This window comes from Castanea sativa, chromosome 8 (genome assembly GCF_040712315.1).
Source record: "Castanea sativa cultivar Marrone di Chiusa Pesio chromosome 8, ASM4071231v1".
Taxonomy (NCBI): Eukaryota; Viridiplantae; Streptophyta; class Magnoliopsida; order Fagales; family Fagaceae; genus Castanea; species Castanea sativa.
In genome coordinates this window covers 6,625,503-6,636,032 of record NC_134020.1, presented here as the reverse complement: position 1 = coordinate 6,636,032, position 10,530 = coordinate 6,625,503, and the positions used below count along the sequence as shown (strand labels likewise).

Genomic DNA, 10,530 nt, shown 5'->3' with positions numbered 1-10,530 from the left:
AGGGAACTCCTCCAGAAGGGGGGACAAAGAATTGAAGAAAAATATACCTTGTGCATCTATAAGCTTTGTAACCGAGACTTGAATATTGTATGAATGAGAGATCCTCGGACTAACCCGAGAAAGAATTAATATTGAAATCTTCTTCTTTTCTTATAGATAATTTGCTATTTTTCCATTAACTTAAAATGAATCCATAAAGGCATACAAAGGTTAACCTCAGAAACCCATTCTTTACAAATAAGTTGTATTGGGCAGTTACACATTAAATCTCCATCTATTTTGAGTTGGTAATTGATTTTTTTGCCCGCCTACAGTATTGATTCTTGAATACCTAATGAGATAGTTTTCTAGAAAATGTAGTGTCAAGTATTAACGAATATAACTCCAAACATTTTTATGATTGTAACACCTTCTGCTTATGTAGTTGTAAACGCACTCATAAATTGCTAGGAGGTTCCTAAAGTTACATTCGTAGTGGATGGAGTTGCCTTCTTAAATGCTTGGAGTTGCCTTCTAAAGGATTTTCTCAATCCATTCGGCTTGTTACTCCTATAAATACACCATCTAATTGCATATGAAAATACACGTATTTAAGAATTGATAGTAAGGTGTGGATGATCACTTAAAAAAGAAATTAATATATTTTGTCATCATCATATGTATATATACCTTGTCTTACTATTTTCTTAAATTTTATAAACATTATCAACATGAGTCTCTAGTCAAATTTTAAAAGAAAGTGTGCTCTAGTTGCTCTTTAAAACTATTTAGGATCACTCTCAATTCATTGTAAGTCTCTTTCTAAGAATTTGAACCTCACCATCTAATTTGTTGACTATCTTGTTAGGACAAAATTTAGCTACAAAATTTTATATAGTCTAAAATTACAACTTTCTTTAAAAAATTATTTTGAAAATTTAACTGTTGAATTGTATATTCTTTACGGCCTTAATACACATGTCAAATTTTGTATCAATCGGATATAATTTACCAAATGATTTATAAGCTTATATTTTATATATAATTTTAAACTATTAACGCATGTAATTTAAATAATTTATTGATAATATAACTATTGATCTTTAATTTTTTAGAAATTTCGCAAACATGGAAGATATTAAGAAAAAAGTGTAATCTATTTGTATTTGTCAAAATTCACTTCTAATTTTTGTAACTAAACTTTGTCTATCATGTTAATGGATGGTTATGATTTTCAGTATTTACAAAATAAATTGAAAATTTCTATTTTGATATGGTTTTGGTTACAATGCATTGAGAATGTCTCTGAATAGTTTTGATGAAGAACAAGGGCACAATTTTCTTTTAGAAATTGGTTAGAAGTTTGTGCGGATAACGTTCTATAAATTTTTTTTTTTAAAAAAAAAAAGAAAAAAGGAAAAAGAAAAATAGCAAGACAAGGTAAAGATAAAGATAAATGAAGGCAAGAAAATATATTAATTAATTAATTATTTTTATTATATAAAAACTATAGTATAGATTGAACTCTTTGAATACATGTGTGGTAGGTAGGTTTAATGAACTTGAAGAACGTGTTGTGTTGTGTTGTGATGTACGTCTCCAGTTACAATGAATGAGTTTATGGACGAGTTGAATACTTGAATCCATCAATGCTCAGCGTAGGCGATTCTAATAAGTGCTGAGTTTTTTTTTTTTTACTTGACACCATATTGAGCAAAAACCGGAGAATGATGTTAGATTGAAGTGATTGTTGTTCATCCATTTCCAACACCAACGCAGATTTTTGTTTCGTTTATCTCAAATCTCAATTACTTGAATATATATATATATATATATATATATATATATATATATATATATATATATATATTTTTAAGATATTTTCTCAGCAACCATATTGATGTTGGATGATTACAAAGCATTATTAGAATATGATGTTGGATTGGTTTCAGTCTCAGAGGTTTAAAAAATGAGATGGACTTGTCTGAACACTAGGTGCTTTAGCTCTACTACATTTTTCAAGCAAACCCATTTGTTCTCTCTGCTTTCCTCAACCATAAACACCACTAAGTTTGAGTTTCATGGTATTCAATCCTACTGCTACCACTCAACAGATAAGTCAGCAATTGGGTTACTTCATGCTAAGGCTGTTAAGGGTGGTTCTTTTCAAAATTTGAGTGTGGTTAATTATATTCTGAGTTTGTACGTGAAATCTCAATATTTGGATTATGCACAAAAGGCGTTTGATGAAATTCCTGACAGAGATGTCCGCACGTGGACGATTCTCATGTCTGGATATGCTCGAATTGGGGCTTCTAGAATGGTGTTGGACCTCTTTAGAGAGATGCAAATTGAGGGTGTTCTTCCTAATCAATATACATTGTCAAGTGTTTTAAAGTGTTGTTCCAGTGTAAGTGATCTCCGACCGGGTAAGGGAATTCACGGGTGGATATTGAGAAATGGGATTAATTTGGATGTTGTATTGGAGAACTCTATTCTTGACGTTTATGTGAAATGTGGGGCCTTTGATCATGCAAAGAAATTATTCGAATTGATGGTTGAGAAAGATGCCGTGTCATGGAATATAATGGTTGGTGCATATCTGCATGTGGGAGATATGGAGAAGTCTCTTAATATGTTCAGGATTTTGCCCTACAAAGAAGTTTCAAGTTGGAATACGATCATAGATGGGCTAATGCAAAATGGGTATGAAAGAACTGGACTAGAACTACTATATGAGATGGTGAAAAATGGACCTGCTTTCAATAAAGTTACTTTTTCCATAGCATTGGTTTTGGTTTCTTCTTTATACATCATGGAGTTAGGGAGACAAATACATGGCCGTATTCTGAGGCTTGGTTTACAAAAAGATGGGTTTGTGAGGACATCACTTATAGATATGTATTGTAAGTGTGGGAAAATGGAAAAAGCATCAATGATCTTCAGAAAAATGCCTCTGAATGGTGTGAGAACTCAAAACTCCAAGATTACTTTTAATGAATCAATGACAGAAATCGTTTCATGGAGTTCAATGGTTTCTGGATATGTTCGGAATGGGGAGTATGAAGAGGCTATGAAAACGTTTATCTCTATGGTCTGGGAACAAGTTGAGGTGGACAAATTTACTACCACAAGCATTGTTTCTGCATGTGCTAATGCTGGAAATTTGGAACTTGGTCGCCAGATCCATGCATATGTTCTGAAGGTTGGGCACACAATAGATGTTCACCTTAGTTCCTCGTTAATTGACATGTATGCTAAATGTGGATGCTGGGATGATGCTTGGACAACTTTCAAGCAAACTGTTAATCTGAATGTTGTGTTGTGGACTTCAATGATAACGGGCTGTGCTTTACATGGGCAGGGGAGGCAAGCTGTTTGTCTTTTTGAGCAAATGATGAGTGAGGGAATTAAACCAAATGAGGTTACTTTTGTAGGGGTTTTAACTGCATGTAGCCATGCAGGGTTGCTTGAAGAGGGCTGCAAGTATTTCAGGTTGATGAAGGAAGTTTATGGGATTAAACCTGGATTTGAACACTTCACTTGTATGGTTGATCTTTATGGTCGAGCCGGTCACTTGGATAAGGCAAAGGATTTTATTCACGAAAATGGTATCTCTCACTTGAGTGGAGTGTGGAGATCATTTCTATCTTCTTGTAGACTTCACAAAAATGTTGAGATGGGAAAGTGGGTTTCTGAAACACTTCTTCAGCTTGAACCATTAGATGCAGGAGCTTATATTTTGTTATCAAACATGTGCGCTACCAGTGATAGCTGGGAAGAGGCAGCTAAAGTGAGGAGCTTGATGCAAAAGAGAGGGGTTAACAAAGTCCCTGGTCAATCTTGGATCCAGCTGAAGAATCAAGTCCACACTTTTGTCATGGGAGATAGGTCGCACCCACAAGACAGAGATATATATTCGTACTTAGATGAGCTGATTGGAACATTGAAGGGAATTGGGTACTCATCTGATGTGAAACTGGTGACACAGGATGTGGAAGAAGAACAAAGGGAAGTGCTTCTTGGGTATCACAGTGAAAAACTTGCAATTGTTTATGGCATCATTAGCACAACTTCTGAGATACCAATTCGGATAATGAAGAACCTTCGGGTTTGTACTGACTGTCATAGTTTTATCAAATATACTACTCAGCTTTTGCATAGAGAAATAATCGTGAGAGATATTCATCGATTCCATCATTTTAAGTATGGTCAGTGCTCTTGTGGAGATTACTGGTGAGCAAAGCCTGAGGGTCTCCTGCATCTAATCTTGCAAAGTCATAAATCATTCTAGTGACAGTCTGCGGTCACCATAATTGGGAAGCACTTCACATCGTATTTTATTTAAACCCTGTGATGGAGCTAGACAGAAATTCAATTGAGAAAGAATGTAGCTCACATTTGATAATTCTTGAAGACAAGCTTCCTAGCCCTCTCTTTTCATCTTGAAAATGCAGGTAAATTTCAAAATATGAAACAATAAAGTTTTGTTTTTAGTTTGTATTTTGTACTACTATTTGATTTTGATATTTTACATTAAAAATAACTTATCACATGTATTTATTTTTTGATTGGTAAGTTAGAAATACACCCATAGAGATGGCACAAAGTAGGATGGGACTGGGGATCCCATTCTCCACCCGTTCCATGTCGAGTAAAATCATCCCCGTCCTTGCCCAATAAATCCATCCCCACCATCCCCATCCCATCATATATGTAATTATTTTTATACGAAGCAATATTAAAAATCTTATATGCGTGTATATATATATATATATATATATAATGCATATAAAATGACGCACAAAGCATAGGGAATTTGCTTCTTTCTACAGACAATTGAAAAAAAAATACTAATTTTTACATGATATACTTGGAATCTTATTCTTAACTTTCTTTTGACCCAAATTTTCAGTTTTTATACACCAAAAACTAATTTTGAGGCATATTCTATGTTTCGCCTTTCTGTTTTGTTGTTGTATACCTGTAAGAAGGAGTAACATCTCTTTTCCTTTCTTTCCTTTCCTTTCCACTTTTTTTTTTTGACAAGTGATAATGAATTAAATAGTTCCAGATAAGGGTGCTTAATTCATGTAGAAGGGAGGTATACAAAAGAAGCCCCTGAAAAGTAAATTAAAGCATTACAGTCCAGGAATCCATAGCAAATGCAACAGTTATCAAATCGCTGAAAGCTCCACTCCCTTGAACCACTTTCGAAGCTAAACTAATCCTTGTACTTCCAAACCTCTCCTGGCAGTGAGCTATAAAATCTACCTTTGAATTAGGCATTGCCCAGGGTTTCTCACACATATTAGCCACGAACTCCAGTAATCCATCAATTCAAGCACCAAATAAGTAATTACGTTGCTCTTCCAAAAAGCCACTACCTTCCTCTGCAGCAAGCTGTCATCTCAGCTACTAGTTAGGGATTAGTTGGTACACCATGCATAACAAGAGCACCAGATACCCATTGCAAGTTAGTGGATACTTTAGGAGGAAATGTTGCTGTCTTCCTGTTCCATTTGCATGTTTACCAACTTATAGTATACTACTTCTCTAGCCAAGTTCTCTTAATTCTTCATTGTTCTTTCTCAAGAGAGCTTGGTCATTTGTGTTCTTTTTTTAAAGTTACATGGACGTTGAGTTGCTTGCATGTTGGCAAGGAAAGTTTGGTCATGATAAGAGCATTGAAAGGGTAGAGCATTTTGTTAGGAATATGAAATAATTGTTGTAAAATCCCTTTAGTTAGGTAGTTAGCTAGTTAGTTGAGATTAGGATTAGGATGATTTAGTTAGGATTTGAGCACATGTAGCTCATTTAACACATGGCTTAATTTGTAGAGCACATGTTGAATTAACTAGCCAATTATCTTGAGCCATGTGGGCCAATGACATTAGGGCTAGTTTCCTATAGGTGAAAATGCACTTTTGGTCCCTACATTTTGGGTCAATTCCTATTTTAGTCCCAAAATTGATTTCTTTGCTAATGTCATCCCTAAAAAAAGAAAATCGTTTTTAAAATGGTCATTTCCGTCAGGCTAGAAACGGAGAAATCCTATGTGGCTAACGGAATGTCCTGTTTGCTGACGTGGCTATTAAAATATTATTAAAAAAGATTATTTGACATATTTAAATGCCATGTCGGCATTTTAATTTTTTTAAATAAAGCCACGTCAGAAAATTTATATAAAAAAGAAATTAAATTAAAAAAAACCTTAAATCTAATTTAATTAAAAAAACAACTTGTTTCTCAATAAAAAAAAAAAAAAAAAAACTAGGTGTTCTTCGTGTTCTTCCCCATTAAACCCAGGAAGAACTCAAACCCAGCAACCAAACAACAAACACAAACACAAACCAACACCAAACAACAAACACAAACCAACACTTATCTCTCCTCTCTCACTTCTTTTCTTTGCTCTCTCTTCTCTCCCTCTTTTCTCTGTTCTCATCGAGACCCAAACGCACCAACCCAGCGTCCAACGTTGCGGAGGCTTCTTCTTCTCTCCCTCTTTTCTCTGTTCTCGTCGAGACCCAAACGCACCAACCCAGCGTCCAACGTTGCGGAGGCTTCTTCTTCTCTCCCTCTTTTCTCTGTTCTCGCCGAGACCCAAACGCACCAACCTAGCACCCAACGTCGCGGAGGCTTCTTCTTCTCTCCTTCTTTCTCTGTTCTTTGTTCTCTCTTCGTGGGTCTGCGTGGATCGAAGGAGTCGTGAGCGTGGATCGAATGGTGGATCAAAGCGTGGGTCTGATTGTTCATGGGTCGGAGCGTGGATCGTAGGAGTTGTGGTCCGATTTGGTTGATTTGGTTTGTGGGTTTTTTTTTTCTTTTTTTCTTGCTGTGGATGGTGGTGATTTCTTGAGAAGTGGTGGAGGAGGAAGTGGTGATTTCTTTTTGTGGTTTTTTATTTATTTATTTTTTTTTCTACTGCTGTGGTTTGGGGTTGTGGTTGGTGGGCGACGGTGGAAGTGGTGGTCAGATTTGTGGGTTTGGCCGTGTGGTGTGCTGTTGGTTTGGGTTTTTGTTTCTGTTGTGGTGTGCTGTTGTGGTTCTGCCGATCTGGATATGTGTTTGTTGTTTGGTTGCTGGGTTTGTTTTCTGGGAATGTGGGTTTGAGTTCTTCTTGGGTTTGATGGGGAAGAACACGAAGAACACTGAACACCAAGTTTTTTAAATTTTTTTTTTTTTTGAGAAACAAGTTTTTGTTTTTAAATTAAATTAGATTTAAGGTTTTTTTTTTTAAATTTAATTTCTTTTTTATATAAATTTTCTGACGTGGTTTTATTTAAAAAAATTAAAATGCTGACATGGCATTTAAATATGCCAAATAATCTTTTTTAATAATATTTTAATAGCCACGTCAGCGCCACGTCAGCAAACAGGACATTCCGTTAGTCACGTAGGATTTCTCCGTTTCTAGCCTGACGGAAAAGACCATTTTAAAAATGATTTTCTTTTTTTAGGGATGATATTAGCAAAGAAATCAATTTTGGGACCAAAATGGGAATTGACCCAAAATGTAAGGACCAAAAGTGCATTTTCGCCTTTCCTATAAATATATTATTGTAATTCAACATTAGAGATAAATTGAAGCATAAATCAATTTCTTAGTGCATTAGTGCATCTCTCTCTCTATTTTAATCTCTCTATTTCTCTATGGAGAGTGACTACCTCGAATTAAGTCAATTTTCCTACAATTCCCATCAATCCTCCAACAATTCATACCCATCCCCATTAGGAACCTCTAGGTTCCCAACACATTCTTAGATTTCAGTTAAGTCTTTGCTCTTGAGATTATTGCATGATTAGATGAATGCTTTAAGCAGTTTCCATTCTTTTACGTGTTACATTTTTTTTATTTATTTATTACTTTCCACCATTAGATTGTAACCCCCCCCCCCCCCCCCCCCCCGCGGGTGCACTCATTCATTCTCCTCTTATTGAGATTTTTATTCCCTACCTTCCAAAGAAAAAAGGATACCAGGGAAACACTAGCTTGCCATACGCTTTTCTGAGGAAAAGACACTGCCTCTAACACCAAAACTTATGTGGGTAATCCCCATTTCTAAAGTCTCAATTGTGCAATGCTTGTAGAAACTTCCGACTTGAAAGACCTCCATCTCCTAGTGCCCCATGTAATAGGCCACCATGGCCCCTTCATACAAAGCTCTTCTGAACAAATCATAAAATAAAGATTTCAAAAGTTCCTTTCACTGACATTTTAACCACCCATGCCCCTTGTAAAGTTGTGATTTCCAACTAGCCTTTGTTGGCTTTAATTTCGTGTCAAATTTGATTGTAATTTCTTCAATCATTTCCCTGTATTTATGTGGGTTTATCTGTAAGGGATAAGTGTGAGAGATTGGTGAAGAATTAAGTGTCAAAGAAGAATCAGTGCAGTTTGCGACTAGCTCGTGAGAAGAGTAACCCGCAAAAGGCCATGTGTGAAGCACGTGACTAGAAGTTGAAGAGTCATGCCAAACTGTCAAATTTACAAGTACTTTGCGAGAAAGGTCATCTTGCGAGGTACCTGCGAAACTCTTTGTTTGGCAAAAAGAAAAAGTGTTTTACCAAATTCTTTACCTACACTATATATACCGTCATTATCCACGAAATGTAAAGAGTGATTTTCAGAGAGAAAGCCCTAACAAAAACACTTGAGAGGTAGAGATTGTTATACCCACAATCATCTACTCATTTTCTCTTGGTTTTCCTCTTCTCCCACCTATCTATCTCTACATCCTTAAAAAGTTCTTAGCTCAAACACTTATCTCACCCAATCTGAGTGTTGAGTTAAGTTTTGGTGCCTTTAGGAAGCATTGGAAGGAGTTATTAAGTGGCGAATGCAATCGAGTTGAATTGCGGGATTCGGAAAGTTAGTGAAGACAAGACTCCGAGAAGTCCATTGGTAGCAGGAGCTTGAAGGGCTCAAGTATATAGGGTAGACTGGGCTTGGAGGGTCTTTTTTTATTTGTGTACTCCAACTTATTCACTAGTAGATCGATTTCGACTTGGAGGGTTGCGGAGAGGTTTTTCGTTGAGTTTTTTGGTTTCCTCTTCGATAACACATTTTGGTGTTATCTTGTATTTGCATTTATCTTCCTCTTTAAGCTTTTCTTTTATTGTTTATTGTGGTTGAATATGGCTTAGAGTAGCGTTGCTGGTTTATTGTGCTTATTTACTCTTATTCTGTACTTTGACAAATTAGAATAAAAGCAATCTAGCAATAATTTTAATTTTGGGTCCGAACAAGCATTAGTATTTTCATACTAATTGAGCTTCACCCCTTTTTGAACTGGACATCATAGACAAATGCATTCTTTCCTTTCTTGTTTCGCTGATTCTTTTTATTTATTTTTCTTTATTCAAGTTTTTAAGCATTCCAGTTCAAACAAGAAGGATGTTTGGTTTATTTAGATTCCAATTTAGATAATTTTGAGGGTTCTCTTCGTATTCCTTTAACTTTGTAAATATACTTCTATTTCTTGATTTATAACGTAATTTAGAAACTTTTGAACTAGAAAGAAAAAAAAAATCAATATAATTCAGAAATAGAAGATGATTTAGAAAGCTTGTCTTTGCAAATAGCAAATATATATATATATATATATATATATATATACATATATACACACACACACACACATATACACACACTCTCTCTGCTGCGCACATTCTTGAAATTGTTTTGCAAAATCACATATCTCAATTCTTGTTTGGCCATTAAATTTGAATTATAACTGCTGTTCTAATAACCTCAAAACTGTCATGATACAGATCAATAGTCCCTGGCTGATAATGAGAGAAAGTCAATATTGAAGAGGAAGAAGAAGAGCGACCAAAAAAAAAACGATTGAGGAATCAGCCTGCTTGATATCTCTCGTGCTCTGGATTTACTGTGATTGTGAGTATCAAAATACTATATGAGGTGAGTAAGTAAAACGTAAAAGGTTATAGTCTTGTAACGTGAATGGTTTAGAACTGCAGATTTAGTGTCACTGCCTTGAGGTTGAGGTACCTTTGTTGGGAAGACAGGATCCCCATTTTTGATCCAGTGAGAAGTATTAACCTGTATGACGCAAAATTAGACAGTTTCTATTCTTCTCTACATCTCTGTTTTGAGTCTTGCATTTTGTTAGAGCTAACTACTAGAGATGAGATGTGTTACCGAATCCACTGTTAAATCATGTATTCTCCTCATGCCTGTCAGGTTTTTCAAATGCTAGAAAAAATTGGACTTTTAATAAAAATGTTCAACACTTTAGTTGTGTTATTTTCTAAAATAAACTTAAATCTTGAGTTTAAAAATTGGATGCTAAATGATGTTCAATTAACGTGGAATCCAATATATGTGATAAGCATGAGAAGAACACGTTGATCCATTAGAAAAATATAAAAATATAATAAGCAGTGAAACATTACCTAAATATTGCATCAGGTGTAACTTAAGACTCCTAAAAGAAGAAGGTTTATTGCTTTTTGTTCTTGCGCGCTTCTCTAGTTTGCCAGCATTTTTTACATGATAAGTTTTTGTTTCGTCTCTATTAAATT

At 35.2% G+C, this 10,530-nt stretch overlaps 1 protein-coding gene across 1 annotated transcript; it reads left to right on the top strand.

The window, feature by feature from the left end:
• The first annotated feature begins 1,880 nt into the window (after positions 1-1,880).
• LOC142607102 (pentatricopeptide repeat-containing protein At2g03880, mitochondrial-like) lies at positions 1,881-9,794 on the top strand. Its single transcript, XM_075778517.1, has 2 exons — positions 1,881-4,436; positions 9,757-9,794. The coding sequence occupies exon 1, from the start codon at positions 1,949-1,951 to the stop codon at positions 4,217-4,219; it is 2,271 nt and encodes a 756-aa protein (XP_075634632.1). The 5' UTR covers positions 1,881-1,948; the 3' UTR covers positions 4,220-4,436; positions 9,757-9,794.
• Positions 9,795-10,530: the final 736 nt, after the last annotated feature.